The 18,614-nt window shown below is 30.9% G+C and overlaps 1 protein-coding gene and 1 pseudogene across 2 annotated transcripts; both read left to right on the top strand.

Annotated features, from left to right (window-relative positions):
- The first annotated feature begins 9,620 nt into the window (after positions 1 to 9,620).
- On the top strand, positions 9,621 to 10,367 carry LOC146924194 (LOB domain-containing protein 21-like). The gene has a single exon (XM_085709208.1). The coding sequence runs from the start codon at positions 9,700 to 9,702 to the stop codon at positions 10,237 to 10,239; it is 540 nt and encodes a 179-aa protein (XP_085565334.1). The 5' UTR covers positions 9,621 to 9,699; the 3' UTR covers positions 10,240 to 10,367.
- Positions 10,368 to 16,025: 5,658 nt separating this feature from the next.
- LOC146924193 (serine protease SPPA, chloroplastic pseudogene) lies at positions 16,026 to 18,001 on the top strand (annotated as a pseudogene). Its single transcript, XR_015010962.1, has one exon. The product of XR_015010962.1 is annotated as a serine protease SPPA, chloroplastic pseudogene (transcript).
- The last annotated feature ends 613 nt before the right edge of the window (positions 18,002 to 18,614 follow it).

The following is an 18,614-nucleotide window of genomic DNA, read 5'->3' as shown; positions in this document are numbered from 1 at the left end:
TTTTTGGAATAAAGCTAGTAACAACCAAGTCCAACAACCATATAATAATAGTCAAACTATCGATGTACAGTTAAATCAATAAAAATAAACTGGCTTTACTAAACATAATACCATAATATTAACAAATTATTAATTTTTTAAAATAAATATTAAATAAAAGGTTTATTTTTTGGTTTTTTAATATTAAATGTTAATATATTAATTGTTATGTCAGTCTTTTCTCATTGTTATGACTTAACCTTCAACTCCTTAACCATTAACTCAAACCAGTTGAGTTATTCAACCTCAAAGGTTAATTTCAGATATAACATAGAACACCGACACATCAACATTGATAATAGTTTAAAAGATAAAGATAACAGGATGTAACAATGTATCGGTTTTAAACATCGACACATGTAAGACATCAAACACACGTTCAATCGGAAGTATTGATCCAACAATTAAACATTGGGTAACTGGTGCTTCATTTATTTATTAAAAAAGTGCGGCTTTAGAAAGTAGGTAAATATTATTTTAGACACCAAATTAAGATCACTTTACCCTACAATTTGTTAAATATGTTTGTCTCAATGACCAGGTAAACAATTCGGATTGTCGGAGCTCTTATGCCATTCTTAATTAGGATTATGGAACCTTCCTTGCAATAAGTAATAACCTCACCTATGTTTTAGATTTCTGGTATATTATAGTTGCGTGCAATTCTGTAAATTAAACATTAAATAAAGATTCTTTATATTTTTCAAATACGTATATTTTTATAACATATCATTTTTCAATGGATAATGGACTCAAACCACAGTAAATCAACCCAAATCGAACTAACCTCATCAGAAAAAAAATTAGCTTCTGCATGTTAATGCCAAAGAAACCATGCATGAACCCCCCCAAAAAAAAGATGTACATTGAACCATAACTTCTGCAGCAAGAAAAGCAAAAACTGGTACAAGTAACACATAATGTAATGTTAACAACATAATAAAGTGTAAAACGAGTTACGTAAAATATCGTTTTGGTTTTCATTTTGGTTTTGGATGTTGGCTCTTTTATAGGCTTAGCTTAGGAAAACATGTCTTCATTAGGAAGCGTAGTGTTTGTTCATATTCTAGTCTTCTTTAACTATTTCTTCACTAGGAATCAAATTATTAATTTGTTCACTAGAAGAAATGGTAGAATGGAGGATGCAGATTTTTTTAGATATGCAAGAGAGTGGGTGGTGCCATTGAGAGGGACATGTGATTAGATTGGATTTTTTTTTTTTTTTTTTTACTAATCGGTTGGAGTGTTTTTATTTGAAAAATCGCAAAACTATTGGGTTGACCGTTTAACAAAGGAATTGGTCAACCAGAATGCTGTGATTGATTTTTAGTGTTAACCATCTAGTAAAAAATTATTCCATCTAAAATTAAACTTAAATTTTTCAAATAATTCATCATTTGACATACTGGTGTCATTTTATATATACTGCTTTTGATTTATGTTAAGACCTTACTTATCGTGTGGAACTGGTTGGGCATATCGTCGGTTGTTGTCGGTGCGCTTCGAGACCATTTTGTTCAGTTTTCTAATATGGCAGGTATGCCGCGATCTTCACACTCATTTTTACAGGTTGTTTGGATTGCCTGCGTTTGGGTATTATGGAAGCAGAGGAACAATCGTATCTTTCAAAACACGGCTTCAAATCCTTTATTACTCAGAGAGAAAGTTAAACTTAATTCCTTCTTGTGGTTGAAATCTAAACGGTATCGATTAACTCATATTCTTATCATGATTGGTGGAAACACTCACTTCTTTGTATGGGTGTCCACGTGTAATTGTTTTGATGTTATTCTGATGGTGCCTTCTGTTTATTAGCACCGTTGACTTTGTAGCTGTTTCGGTGTTCTCTTTCTGTACGTCTTGTGCTGGGAGAATTACCGTTGTTAGTAGTGCATTTTATTTTGGCTTGTTAAAAAAAACCTTATTTATCATTATCTTTAATTTTACCACGTACCAAAATTTTACCGGTTTTTCTATTGTAGCAACTAAATTTCGTGATAATGATAAAATAAATTAATAAAGTTAGTTTTTCCTCGACGGCAATCTACAACCTAATAAAGTAAACTCACTATAATGATAAAAATAACTACTGATTACTCTACAATAATCTTAATCTTAATCTATATAAATGTTAGACAGTCTCCAATCAACCTAATTAACCCTAATCCTGCCTTTTTTGGTGGGTCTAAATAATTATTTTGAAAAAAAAAAGTTTGCAAGGAATCAAACCAGGTACCCATAATAACACCTTAGAGCTTTCACCACTAGACCACTAACATTTTTATTAATATATTGTTGCTTCTAAAATAGACATGCAATGCTAAAGGCCTTTTTTTTTAGCCATCAAGACTCATTTTTATTGTGTTTATTTCCACGTTTGGTTACTTTCACATAATTTAATTTATGAGTTTAATTCCATATTCATTTTTGTTGATGCATACAAAATGTTTCTAATTTTCTTTTTTGAGATTTTGTATGTTGACACTCTCAATCATACTTAGTTTGATTGTTTCTATGACTATGAATGTAACTCTAAAATTAATAATACAGTCAGTTTGATACTTATATATGAAACTCTACAAAACCCGTACGAGTCTAGTCAAATTAAAACTCCAACAAATTATCTTATTTCGCTAATAACCACACAAATTGTAAATATTACTCTCTCATTTCTGTCGACTGATTAATAAACAGAGAAAATATCGGGTAAATATATATTTTTTTGCCTATATTCATTAAAAAAAATGTGGGATCATTGTATTTTATTGTGTTTTTCATTGATAAAAGTGACAGGTGCTGCAAACATACAAATTGGTTGCTATCTTCTGTCTCAACTCAACTCCTCATGGATCAATCAGTCTAGTTACGATTGGCATGGACCTGAAACAGGGTTCGACTCCTCTAAAATGTAAAGTAGACAACATCACCGGTTGTTTAATATTTTAAAGGTAGATATTGTAGGTACATTATAACAAATCATTAGTTTGTTAAAATAACAACCCATTATTTTCTTAATTTACATTTTACCCATTTTTGAGGACACTTGTCCCTTAAACACCATAGTGCCTTAATTAACCCAAAGATTACAAATGGAGCAAAAACAACAATTAATGTCAATAACACCAGCTACCACCATATATAGTTAGTTGAGGGTGTTCAATTGGGAGAGCAGTTGAACAAAAAGGGTGAGGTATTGATATGACCCAAATATCTCAAATACAAATCCCAGTCATGAGAACTTGAGAATGGTTAAATGGGTCACCATAGAAAGATTTTGGATGTCTCTTCTATTATGATGACTCACACCTCTTTTTAGAATGATTTAGATAGATGATGAGTCATAATTGTTAATTTGTTAGAGTGTAAGGAATTTGTCAATTTCTATGCTTAAGATGTATAAGTAGATAATTGGTGAATGTAATAACTATCAAGTATAAGTAGATATGGCATAGTTGGTTGTATGTCATTTCCTCTTAACTTAATGTCTAGTTCTATTGTAAATTACGTCATACAATTGTGTCTAAGATGATCCAAGTTGAACAATCATTTTTAGTATTTACTATCACTTTAGCGTTGGGGTTGGTCCAACACTAAGTGAGACTTGAAACAAATTTTGATACATGGGACTTCTTTTATATAAAATTTAGGTAATTTCTCCACTTTCCATGTCTCTAATCGCCACATTTTTTCATTTGAACAGAACATAAAGATGCTATTCCCCCCAGTCAATTTCTTTGCTCTTTAGAGAAAAAGGTTTGATTCACAAAAAGCAAAATAATGATAGAGTAAGAGAGGGTTCAATTAAGGTACGTTACAATCACTCACCACCTTATGACTAAGTCAAGCTAGGTCCATCAAAGCATAGTACATCAAAGTATCAGAAAAATGAAAATCAGATTTCTGAGCACCCCACTTTATTTCTTATTTTTTTCCCACATATGTATGTCCCAAATCAACATTCAAATGAATCGAAACACAAAAATAAGATAGAAAGAGAGAGAAAGTGGGTCTTAGTCTTCATATTTCATATCCAATCATTTCTGGGCCGGCCCATTTCGCGGAAAATACTATCCGTGATTCCGCGATCCACTCGTGCGCGTGTTAATCACCCACCGTTGATCTTAATCAAACGGTTAGTATTAAAGGGCCATTATCCCCACAATCCAATGTCCATTTTTTGTTTTAAGGGAAAACGACATGCATTAAACTAGTGGGCTCTTGGATCTAAGAAATTGGATATTTGATTGAGGGTGCATGCATTATCATCATCTATCCCTTTCTTCATTCTACCACCACACTTAATCCTTTGTTCTTTGAGGTGACATTTATCTTCCTCTTTTGATCATACCCCACGAGACACCTAATCAAAAATAATAATCATAAAAGTTATTGTCTTTCATTTTTTGAGATAAAAAGTCACCTTTGTTTTTTCCTTTTTATTTTATTTTCTTTCTAACTAGATAAATTATTGATTTTTATTTTTTTTCACTTTTTAACTAATAATTGTCCTTTTCAACAAAAAGACTAATAATTGTACAAATTTGAAACTAATTTTAAAATTTTTGTTAGTAAAAATGTGAAAATTTCAATTTAATCTCTTATGTCAATAACGTTTGAATTAGTTTCTTCTTGTTAGCCCCAAAAGGCTTGAAATTTTATCTCTTTTTGATATCTCCTAATTAATTTTGATGATAACCCAACATTTTAAACAACAAATTGTCATGTGTTATTTCATATGATTTATTGAGTGTGCAGACGAACATATACTCATTAGGAAGAAGTCAAGAAATCAAGAAAAATCACCTCAAATTTACATGAAATACAACTTCACTATTTGAATGGAGACAAAATCAAGGAAAAATGAGAAAAATTGTGTTTAAGAGTATTATGCCTCAAATAGACTATAAAGACTTGGGAGGATTTGATGTTTCAACAATAACAAATACAAAGAAGTCAATTCTAAACGATGGTGTACAAGTAAGATAGTGTTGTATCATATATGATATTAATTTTCACCGTAAAATCGACAAGTCGTTTCATATTTCACTTGATTCAATAGTGGGAGGTATTGATCCATTGATGAAAATAAATGTGTTATGGATACAACATCTACCTCATGTGTGTACCATAGAACTAACCTTACAAAGAAATAACATTAAGTTAAAATTTTCAAACACTTTAGCTTGTAAACTTTCTTCTTAAAACATTTTCATCTAACTTGTTAAGTGTTTAAGAACAACTCGTGTTGAGTGACCTAAACATATTGAAAAGCAAAACACCTTTTAGTTGTATCTGGTACCATTCCAGATGAAGGCAATTTTCTTAATTTGCACAAGGTTGTGTTGTTGGTAAGAAGTTGTAAGTATAGTTTGAGTGACAATTAGAAGATACTCACTAGTGTATATAAATTGTTAAATTATGGTAAAGAGAAGGACTAGACACATTTATCAGGTTGATATGAACTAATATAAATTGATGTGTGTCTTAACTATGCTTATATCTAATCTTGCTTCTTTTTTTTTGTTGGCAAAATCTATTCTTGCTTCTTATTATAAGTATGTGTTTGGTAAAACGTTTTCAGCTCTCAAACGTGGTTTCCGTGAAAATACCTACATTTTCTTTATAAATTATGATTGTTTCCTAAATTGTCAATCAAATGGTTGTTCAAATAACATTCCTCTTTATAGAAAGATTGTTTTCAAATTTTAAATTATAACAAACTTAACAAACCATATTTATTTTTTTCAACGACATGAAAAATATCATATTATTATAGAATCTTACCAAAAAGAAAAATCATATCATTATAGAAAAAATTGTTCAAATACATAATTGAAATAATAAACAAGTCAATCTAAAATTCTATATCTTCTTTATAAGTAAAAAAATATTTAAAATTTCAAGAGATTCACTATGCATTGACCATGTAATATGAAAGGTTAACATGTGACCTAGGGGAACTTGTTAAGTAGATTAAAGTAGAAATTTTGTTTTGATATGTATTCAATTCATTGAAATATTAAAAAACAACATTTTCAATATAAAATTAGTAATTATTTTTATCTTTAAATTCATAACAAGCGTATTAAGAGTACTTGTTAACATGACTTCATGTTTTATAGTTGAAAATAAAATCCAACCTCCCTTAAAAAATCCAATTTTAATAATAGTTAAAAAACTGTTTAAGTGTGAATTTTCTGTTTTTGTTATTAGCTTTTGTAACCAAAAAAAGAATACTCATGTTTTAAGCAAGTGACGCAAGTCCGTCCAAACTGGCCTATGATCAGAGTGGCTGACCTAACAATGAATTGTTGATTATCATTGAGGATCCGATAATGTGACAGCAAATCTGTACAATAGGTCCAGCTCCACAGTTGCATACTCATATTCAATGAAATTAATGATAGAAAGTCGTTATATGACATTTACTACCAAGTTGAATATTTGTAATATGCTAAATCCTTATTATATCATCAAATGATCAGCCTCAAGTGGATAATCAACATCATTAAATAATAAATTATGTGATCCCGTGAGCATAGCTCAGTTGGTAAGGACATACATTATTATATAACCATTAGGCTATTTGACAAAAAAAAATTGTGTAGAAAAATCAAGATTTGGTTTTTGTTTGAAATAATTCTTTTTCAAGTTTAGTTACTTTTGATCAAACTTCACACTATTAAGATTCATTTCCCTTAAAAACTAGAAAGTTAATAAAAAAATAAAAAATACATTCTCATACACTTTAGTAAATTGATTTTTTAATCTAGTATAAATTTGATCTCTAAATTTTATGACCATATAAATTCAATTATCATTATATTTTATTAATATTCTAAAATAATTTCTATTAATGAAGCTAGTCCATTCATTGACATTGCAGAAATATCAAAGATGCATACTAATATTGAATGAAAATTAATGATAGAAAGTCGATATATGACATTTACTGTCAATTAGTTGAATACCTGTACATGCTAAATACTTAGTAGTATTACACTCATCAAATGATTGGCTTCATGTGAATAATGAATACCATCAAATAACAAATTGTTTAAAAAAAAATCTTGATTTGATTTTTGTTTGGAATAATTCTTCGTTCGACTTTATTTATTTTTTAGTTAAACTCGGAATTACTAAGATTCATTTCCCTTAAAAATCAGACAATTAAAGAAAAAAATAAAATAAAAAATTTTCGTTGCACTTTAAAGTTTTTAGTATATATCATCAACTATATTTTAATCATGTAAAAATCTGATCTCTAAAATTTTATGACAATATTAATTAAACCATCATTTTACTTTATTAATATTCTAAAATAATCTCTATTAATGAAGTTAGTCCATTCACTGTCATTTGCATAGATTGCAGAAATATAGAAGATGCATTTGAAATTAAAGGCATGAAAGTATTTGATAACACACATAGCTACAAGGTATTAATTCAATCATCATTTTATTAATATTTCTAAAATAATTTCTATTAATGAAGTTAGTCCATTCATTGACATTTGTATAGATTGCAGAAGTATCAAAGATGCATTTGAAATCAGACAAAAAAAAAAAAAAGATGCACTTGAAATTAAATGAGCAATGTCAAGCAAGTATTTGATAACTCACATAGTTACAAGGGTGTACCTAATTAAATTTTTGTGTTTCTAAGTAAAAGATCTAAACTTTTTAAACAAGTGACCATAAATTTGATCTCTAACTTTGTGTTTGAGCTCAAATAACAGTGAAAACTTCGTACTTATAATTAACATGAAAACAAAGAAAGATATATGAAGGACTATGTTGATACAATCCTACACTTTTAGAGATTAAATTAAGTATTTTGATACAATACTAGAGATAATCCTTATTTTGAGTCTTTGGTACCAATTCGACGTTTGATTTTACGGACTACTTGATCTAATAAGTAATAATACAGATATGTTCAGCCATACCCACATCATAATCAATCTTTTACTTCAACATATTTGATCAAAAATTATTTTGTTCTCGTAAAGCTATAGGCGTTGCTTGCAGTATCCTCTCAAAAAAGCATCTATCAAAAAATAACTTGAGTGACAGTGAAGTTTTAAAACGTTGATAACTTTTAGTTCTTGGAAAATATGTATCTCCTAATGATTCGTGTTATGATAATTCTCATTTTAACTTTCACTTTCTTATTAGGTAAAACTTATTTGAGTTACACATTTGAAAATGGATCTCACGTAAATCGTTAAGACTCTCATGAATTTTACCTAATAAAAGAGATGTAAAAAAAGTGTTAGAAAGATAGAGTACATAGTATTTCTGAAGTCTTCCTATTTTATTTAGGCTAAAATGTACTTTTCGCCCTCAAAGTTTAAAAATGTCGCGATTTTGGCCCCCTATTAAAAAAAATGAAAATTTTGCCCTCTATCTTTAGGGAAATATGCTATTTTGACCCTCTAACTTTATGGAAATATGCTCTTTTGACTCTCTACCTTTAGGGAAATAAGCTCTTTTGACCCTTTATCTTTACAAAAAGTTGCAATTTTGGCCCCCTATTTTGGGACATGCGGCGTCTTCTCGGTAGCTTTGCAACGTTTTGTAAAATTAAGGGATAAAATTTTCATTTTTTTAATAAGGGATCAAAATTGCAACATTTTAAAACTTAGAGGGTGAAAAGTGCACTTTAACCTTTTATTTATTCTTTGAGGAGTAAAAAGGGAAAACTTGAGGTTATTATGTATTTATGTATGTTTCCCCTTAATAAAAAAAGTGTATTCATGTATGTTAGATGCACCTTAAACTTTCAGTTTTAGTCGTTAGACAGCAACTAGAATATAAAAATAAAATAAAAATCACAACCCAAAAAAATGAAATATCTAATGATAGAAAGTTTAAAAACATCTCAAATTGGCTTTATTTTTGGCTCCACTATATTGTACGGAAGATTTCAACGTGTAAAAAGTACTCCATTTGATCTTATTGGTTTCCCTCTTGTATTTGTGACCATACCCTTCTTTGTTAAGGGATAATTTTACTTTTATTGAGAACATTTCTTTTCTTTAATCAATCAAAAAAGAAAAATACCCTCATCTTTATTCACGAACTATCATGTCTAACTTGAAAACAACCAACACATACCACCATTGTCCACATGAATCAATTATTTGGACCTACTTTTGCACTCCTAATATGAATGCATATGACTCATAAATGTGAAATGCTTGACTTGACTAAAGCCAAAGAAACCAAAAAATAAAATTTAGATAAATAAATTTTGTTACAAACAAATAAAGAAGTGTACTAAAATTTAATGAATGTTGGTAAGAATTCAACTCATATCTCATAAGGAACTAAGTTTGAATTCCGCTGTCAATATGAGAATTTCGTTAGTAAATAATATGTAAATATCTCTATTAGGGTTCATTGAATCTATAAACTTTGTCTAACCTTGATAAACCGTCAATATCCAATTGGCCGAAACTTTTTTTTGTAAACAAAAAAAGTTTAGTAAAAAGACAGGATTGGCCCATGCAATTCCCAAACCAGGACTTCACATGATCTAATAGGCCAAGAAATGTGATTGCCTTTAAATAGCAACAATTCACTAAAATATACCAATAGTGAGAACCATACATTTATCACCACTAAAACTAAAGATAAAGAGCACTCTAGAGAAATCATGAAGGGTTATGAACCAAGGTCAAGTTCCTCTTGTGCAGCCTGCAAATTTCTCAAAAGAAGATGCATACCAAATTGTATATTTGCGCCATACTTTCGCTCCGATGAGTGCAAGAAATTCGCGAAAGTGCACAAAGTATTTGGAGCAAGCAATGTGAGCAAGATTCTGATTGAAGTTCCAGAGGAACAAAGGGAAGAAACTGTGAATTCTTTGGCTTATGAAGCTGATGCAAGGCTTAGAGATCCTGTTTATGGATGCATAGGTGCTATAGCACTTTTGCAAAGGAAGATGGTTGAACTTCAGCATGATCTTGCCATTGCTAAGGATCGTCTGGCTCGTTGCGCTGCGGCTGCTGCTACTCCAACTTCAACTTCTTCCTTTTCCAATGATATGATGAATTCAAATGTTAGTTTGCCACCTTTTCCTGAGTTTTTCACTTGCAGTGACTTCAGTGATAATTTAAGTCACAGTTCTTCGTCTCAATCGTTTAGTCGAAATGAAACTGTCGATGATTTTGTTCAAATTCCTTATATATTTTAATGCTGTTATCACCCCCTTTCCCCTATTTCGTTGTAATTGTTCTGAATTGTGTGATTAATCAAAAGGAGTGCTTCTGTTGTATATGCTAATAAATAAGAACTACATGAATGATTTGGTTTTCCAATTTATGATTCCTGAGTTATTATAGCTGCTAGAAAATATGATTATTTTCTTGGCCTATTTAGTTTCACTTTTGTACCATATATGCAGAGTTTATGTCTCTGCAATTGCAACGCAACCGTGATCGGAGTTGCATTAGTCAATTTTGACAGTGATTCTTTGTTATATCAAAGATCGCGACGCAACGCAAATAAAAAAACCTTACATATGTAAATCATGAAATTCTGCTTCTGGACCAGGACCATATATTATTAGATAAGCAGTTTGTTGATAACATTTTCTACTTATCATTCATTAGTTAGTTATAATGATAGTTTAGTTAGTTTTATTTCTGTTATAGAAGTTTGTTAAGTTTTTTAAATTTGTTATATAATCTCTCCTTTATAATTCTTTGTAATCTTTTGTTCAATAAATTGATCAATGATATGAATTTATTCATAAAGTTTATTCTTTATTCATCAAGTAATAGTATATTTAGACTAGTCCCTATCCAATTTCCAATAATTTAGACAAGACCTTAAGAATTCAGATGAACCAATTTTGATATAGACAATACACAAGTGCAACCTCAGCATTCATTGGCACTACCTAAGTAATGTGAGACTAGTAGTTTGATAGTAACACTAGAAGTTTGATTCTTTGATCAACTTTGAAGGGTTTCTCTCAATGGAAATGGAAGTGGGTCTAACTGTACTGTTTTATTGAAGAATGCAATACCAATTGTGATTTTCTGAGTCATAAAAACCCCACCAATTGTACTCTCTTATGGGAATCCAAAGACTAATGTTTAGACCATAAAGGTTTGAATGGTTTTATTTTGCCGTATATAGCACATCAAAATCCAACAACAACACATGGTCCAAAATAAAACACCTGCCAAGATACATTAATTATTTCTTACATCCCATGTTGGTGTGTTGCATTCTACCAAACATATGGTAACCATTCATAAATTTATCCAACAAAATTTTACTTATGGTTCTTTAGGTTTTGACTATTTTTCGGATCGGTCTTGTTAGTTTTTTTTTTTTCCTTATAATCCTTTATATTACATTTTGTTTGCATCAATTTAAGGAAAATGACAAATTTAAAAGATCACAATCTATATTGATTTTTTTTTTAACGGCAAAATTTATTAATAATCAAGTCTTTGTACAAGACGAACAGAGACTAACAAGATAGAAACATCAAACACCGATAAAGGCACGACCCGATCGTGGTCTGCCACAAGCATCAATAAAAGCAAGCCTCCAAAACAAAGGCCAGCACCAAAACAAAGCTAAAACTCCACAAATCACTATATCACCCCTCAACTCCCAATCCATTGGAAAAGTCACCTTAACTTACCGAAAAACTTGAAAACTGGACACTAACTTCTGATGTTGAAGCAAAAGCGATCGGTCCACCAGACTTTAGAAAACAAATCTATAAGACAAGTGGAATGGTAGCACAAACAAAACCAGCTCAAAAACAACCCAAAATTGAATCACCAAAATGAAGCCACAAGCCAAAACGAAGACAACCTTAAACCGACACGAATAAGCGATAAACGAGATGAACCCAGATATGAGGTCACCATGAGCAAACAACGGAAAAAAGAATCACCCACAAACTCCTCATCATCAACACCACAACCAAAACTCCGTCATAGTCCATCTGATAAAAAAAAACGATACTTTAGCTACAAAACAATCGACACCCAGCAAAATCACACCACCATCATCAAAATTGTGATATATATAAATCACCACTACGCAATTGCATATGAATTTATTAATGTAAATTAAGAGGCTAGTTAGAACTGAAGTGAAACAACAACACGTGTTGGCCTTGTCCACAACATGAAGACCACTAAAGTAGCTATGAAGGTTGCTTTCAAATTCCCCATAAGATATATGTACGATCCACTACCACCGGTGCTTACATAGATCCCTCAGGCCTCATCACTGCCACCGCGGACCCTTGGCATCCACCACCGCCTCAATTTCATTATTTAGGGTTTTGATCTAACTATCTGCAAAGGGAATCGATCCATATTAGTATCATGATAGAATTGCGAAAGTTATTTGATGTAACTTAATGAATGATTTGGAGAAAATTGAAACAAGATTCGGGTGTAGTAGTGCAAGGAAAAACAAAAGAGAAGCTAAAAATAATATTGATATAATGCATGTTTGAGTCATCTAGTGGAATAAGTAGTCGTGAAAATTGGATGTATTTAGATGTTTAGGGATGTAATAAATAAGTAATGGTATGTTAACATTTTCTTTCGTATATGAAAAAGTGTTATATACAAAATTTGAATTTTAAGTTTCAAGTTCAATGGAGTAAGTCGAATGAATAAGATTTTCTCATATTGAAGTTAGTTAAGGTACTTCCAAGCCTGAATGAAACAAAGACAAGCCATACATGCAACAAGTAGTCATTATAATTATCTATAAATAGGATATTCGTCTCCAAATTAGAGAGTTCATTTTAATTTCGTTAAGTGTACTCTAATAGATGTATACATCCGCTCTCACAAAATTCTATATCTGTATGTTTGAATAATGTATGTAACACATGTTCAATAATACTGCCATTTACACTTTGTCATATTCTTTTACGTATTAATGTATTTAAATTCATGTTCATACATTTATGTTTTTAATTTTATGTTCATATGTTTCTTGTTCTTCATCTTCTCTCTTATTTCATATCCTTATGTTTCTGTTTAAATTGGTTGAACGCGAGTTCAAGTAGAAGACTAGGGGAGAACCTTCAAAAAAAAAAAGTAGAAGACAGGGGATGTTTGTTTTATAGATGGAAAATTTATTCTCAAGAATAAATATCATGAAAAATAAGAATGGGAGTCTTGCACAATGTTTGTTTTAGAGGAAAATATAGTTGAAAGAAGGAAAGCGGAAGTCCCCCAATAAACTTTCTTTCCATTTTGATGCAATAAAAAAACTTTTTTCTCTTTTCATTTTTTTCCTTCCATGAGTTCTATCATGTTGTATTTATTTTTTTATATTATGTTTTTTTTACTTCCTTTCTACAATAAATGTGCTTGTTTCATGGATACTTAAGATATTTCTGAGAATTCAAGGATGGACTTAAAAAATTCATGTGTTTGTTACAAGGGAATAAAAATTGTTCCCACGAAAAATTTATGTTCAGGAAAGAGTTTTTATTTTTACCCATGTATAGTCTGGTTTCCTAATCCCCTCTTATAAAAATTGTATAAATGTTTCATCGTTCTCTTTTATTAATAAGAGTGATGCTATATGTCGCGAGACATATGCTCGTGAATATTTCACGAACGTGGTTTGACAATTGTCATATGTTTTTCTTAAAAGTTTAGTTAAAATATTCATTTCCTAAAGATATTATAAAATAATTAGAACCACCACCGCTTACAAGTATCATCTCGTATTTTTTTAAACTTGACTCAAGTACTCCATCATGATTTAAAAACTCGTATGAAGGGTTCTGGAAAAAAAAAAAAAAGAGAACATACCAATGTGAGAAAAAGAAACAAATAAAGAGAAACATACATAGATAACGCAAGTGACCGTGCAATATTTAGAAGAGAAATGCTACTTGATGCGGAAAAAAATTCACGATAGGCATGTAGTTACTCTAGGCTCGGGATAAATATCCGACGCTCACAATTTGTTCGCAATAGGCTCGGGATAATAACCTTCGCTATCATTTTTTGTTGAGGGAATATCCTTCGCTATCATAGCATCTCTCTATTTAAAAACATACATTCTTGATGCTTTTGGGATAGTACAAGATATTTAGCATTTTTCTATTAATAATTATCGTTACTTTTTTTAGATGATTATCGTTACTTATATCCTCATACATTTCTTTTACATTAGATATTTTAATATATCTAAATATTACATTAGACATTTCTTTGTTTGATGGTTACCAAAATTATTCTAAAAAATATTAATTCTGAGAATAATTTTGGTAACCATCAAACAAACGCTTGACATTTTTTACGGTTATACACACATAGTGTTCATGCTTTTAAAATATACAAATACTTTTCTAAAGAACGATATTATAATTATAAACATATGTATTCAAACAAAAACATGTATTTTAGTGTTTTATATATAAAAGTAGAGTTAAATATGTTTTTGGTATCTATAAATATAGTCAATTTCATTTTTAGTTGTCATAAAAAAGTAACATATTTTGGTTCTTATAAAATTAAAAATTATTTAATTATACTTAAATTTTTAAATTTTTTAATGATTTTTTACAAACTTAATTAGAATATTATAAAATGTTCCTCCACAATAAGTTAGCTCAAAAATTTCATTTTTAGGTCCAAATTTTCATTAGTTTGGAGTTTAAAAAATTATATTTATTTCATTACATGTTAAAAAATTATAATTTTTTTATAAAAGAGATTATTATAATGTCTTAACATGTCTATAAAAAATCATTTCAAAATACAAAAGTTTAAGTATAATTAAACAGATTTTCATTTAATATGGACCAACACATACTTTTAGTCCTTGTAAGATTAAAATTTGTATAATTATACTTCAACTTTTTTTAAAATATTTTTTAAATACTTATTTAGAACATTATACAAAGTTTATATGCAGGAAAGTAGCTCAAAATTTGATTATTAGATCCAAACTTTCATTAATTTAATCTTGAAATTTGGCTTTTAGAAAAATTCATATTTAATTCATCACATGTTAAAAAACTAAAACATTTTATAAAAGAGTTTCTTTTTTTTTTTGACAAAATAAAAGAGTTTCTTATGATGTTCTTAATATGTATATAAAAAATCATTCAAAAGTTTATAAGTTTAAGCATAATTAAACAAATTTTAATTTAACATGAACTAAAATTATGTGCTGAAATTTTTTATAGGGGCTAAAACCTGTCACTTTTTTTTACGAGGACTAAAAAATGAATTTTGCTCAATTTATAGGGTCTAAAACTTATTTAACCCTTAAAAGCAATTGTATGTCATTGAATAAAAAATGTACCTTTCTTTCTTTTCAATTTCTTGCGAGTATCACACATATCATCTCACTTTTCATTAACTTTCTACTATTTTTATTCTGTTAACATTCTTTTCTTTCATTTTCTTTTCTCATCCAAACAAAGCATTGATTCCATATACTTTTAAAAAAATGTGTTTGGTCATATTCCTAAACAAATTTATAAACTGAGAAATATGGATAGTTACCGAGTGTATGGCTTTACAGAACTATTATATTATACAAAGAGCTATAGCCACTGATGCTTGAGGATGATAGTTCCACGAATGTTCAACTAGTTTGGTACTTTGGTCATTATGTATTTCTCCTGGTTTGAATAAATTATACTTTACTTTTATTTATTTTGCTGAAAGTCTATCGTAATTTACCCAAAGGATTTCAGAAAGAGGGGAGGAGTGCACCACAAGAAAATTAGAAAACAAGCTTTTGTAAAGGGATTTTAAGAAATAAAACCACATTATCAAAAGGCAAGTTAAAGTGCCTTAAAAATTGCACAATCTCTAAAACACTACTTACTGATTGAAATTTGAAATTCATAGGGATCCCATATAAACAAGGGAAATGGATTCTCTCAGGGTTTGCACGTCATCTTCCAATTTAATATAAATATGGTTTAGAGTTTAGGGTTTTGGGATGATATATCGAGCAGCATTCCGGAGAGAAACCCTAACCTAAACTTACTCTTTCTTCCTTACATTTCCAAAACCCTAATTCAGCAGCGACAACATGTCCCTCCACACCGCAATTAACCGTTTCCGATACATCTACCGCACAAGCACAGTATCACCACCACGCTTTTTATCTTCTTACTCTTACTCATCCTTATCTTCTTCCAATGCCAAAGATTATCCCACCGGCGACTTCAATTTCGAGCCCCTCACCAGATTCAACAAATTTCTTGTTAGGCTGAAGACCATGGTAGCTTTACCATTGGAGCGTGTTCAATATGGAAGTGTATTGAAAATCAATGTACAAGGTAGGATATCCGACCAGCTCACGACTATATTATGCAATTCAAAGATATTATCTCTGCCTGAAATTTGCGATAATTTCTTGAAAGCCGCTTATGATCCTCGTATTTCAGCGGTTTATCTTCATATTCATCCATTAGATTGTGGCTGGGCAAAACTTGATGAAATTCGAAGACAAATATCAAATTTTAAAAAATCAGGTAAGATGGTTGTGGCTTATGTCCCTTCAATTGAACCAAAAGAATATTATCTTGCCTGCGCATGTGATGAGATTTTTGCACCTCCCAATGGTCATGTTGGATTCTCCATCGACGACCTCAGTTACCTCAGTTTTGATAGAGGTTATGACAACGGTCTGTATGACAATAGTCTTAGTCTGTATGACAATCCTTATATCAATTTTTATCACTATTCTGAAGATAGCAGTGAGGCACGAGATAGTAGTGAGACACGACTACGAGATAGTAGTGTGAGGACTGAGGCACACACTGCATTGCTACACAATATCTATTCAAATTGGCTGGATAAAGTCTCTTCTTCTAGAGGGAAGAAAAGAGAAGAAGTTCAAAACTTCATAAATGAAGGTGTTTATCGATTAGATAAACTGAAAGAAGAGGGTTTCATATCAAGCTTAGTGTATGATGATGATGTTATCACTCTCTTGAAGGAGAGACTTGGGGTGAAATCACTCCCTCCTATGATTTCTTTTAGAAAATACTCTAAAGTCAGAAAATGGACTGTGGGAATATCAGAGGCTAAAGAACAAATAGCCATCATCCGAGTCTCAGGGTCTATGGATAGTGACATCGTCACAAGTAATTTCATTGAGAAGATTGGTATAGTCAAAGATTCAAAAAAATTCAAGGCTGTTATTGTCCGGATTGACAGTGTAGGAGGTGATTTTCTTGCATCTGAGTCAACGTGGGAGGCAATCAGATCTCTTGCTTCCAAAAAACCCGTCATTGCTTCAATGTCTGATGCTGCAACAAGTGCAGGATACTACATGGCAATGGGAGCAGGAGCTATCGTAGCAGAAAATCTTACTTTAACCGGTTCAATTCGAGGAACGGTTTCTCAAAACTTTAACCTTGACAATGAGTTGCCCTCATTTATCACATATGATGACGCCGAATTGCTAGATAATGTGGTTCGTTCGAGGTTAATGACTCTAGGCAAGTTAGACAAGATGAAAAAGGTTGCTCATGGGAGGATTTGGACCGGTAAGGATGCAGCATCTCATGGTTTGGTTGATGCTATTGGTGGGATATCGCGTGCTATTGCTATAGCAAAATTGAAGGCCAATATACCTCAAAACAGACAGGTTACTCTTGTGGAGCTCTCAAGATATGGTCCTACTCTACGCATGCTCTTAAGAGGTATTGGCTTTGCTCTCGTTGGAGATCACCAGCTACTTAATGAACTTCTAAAGGACATGGCACATTTTAATGGAGATCCAGTGCGAAAGGATGGAATAGACCAGTATATGTGGAAGATTAACTCAGGTTCTGTGTAGAGGGGGAGAGGGATATTTTCTTCTTGCTGTAATAACTAGGAGGAAAACTTATATTAATATATTATCATCTATGTTTTATGCAAAAATTATATTAATATATTATTATTATTATTTAAGTTTTATGCAATTGATGTTATTGTGCTATTAATGCTACAATGGGTATTTTGATGAGTATAGTCACATTCTATTTTAATAAGTTTCTGCCCTTAATAGAATAGTTTTTTTTTTCTTTTTTTTCTGAATGGCAATGCGTTTACCAGCATTGATCAGGGAGAAATTAGAGCAGCCCTGCACTGGAGAGGGTGCTAGAATATCATCTTAGGTGGTTTACACATGTATTGAAGAGATTTATAGAAGCACCGGTAAGAAGAGTAGTCTAGATGGAGGATAATAGAACAATTAGAGATATAACTCTAGGTCAAATCATTGAGATGGATTCAAAATGACAGAATGGTCGATCGGTGTACTTAATACATGACAAAATGTTATGGTGTTGGGTCTTGCAAATACAAATGAATGCACCTCATCGGATCAGGTCACCATGGACTTGGGATTGGTACATTCACACTTGATTGGGCTTGGATTCTAGCTTATCATGGAAGCTCTCTTGTTACACCATGATCTTCCATTGTTAATCTTTGGGTTTGATTTATCATGTTCATCTATATAACTCTACCTATATGTTACTGGAAGTTTAACACCTTTTATGCTAGGAAGTTTCCTTTATTTTCTAACCAGTTGCTCACGTCGAGT

This window comes from Medicago sativa, chromosome 5 (genome assembly GCF_051527215.1).
Source record: "Medicago sativa cultivar Bolivia chromosome 5, Bolivia_mono, whole genome shotgun sequence".
NCBI lineage: Eukaryota > Viridiplantae > Streptophyta > Magnoliopsida > Fabales > Fabaceae > Medicago > Medicago sativa.
The sequence above is the reverse complement of the archived record's forward strand: the minus strand, read 5'-3'. Positions and strand labels throughout refer to the sequence as shown.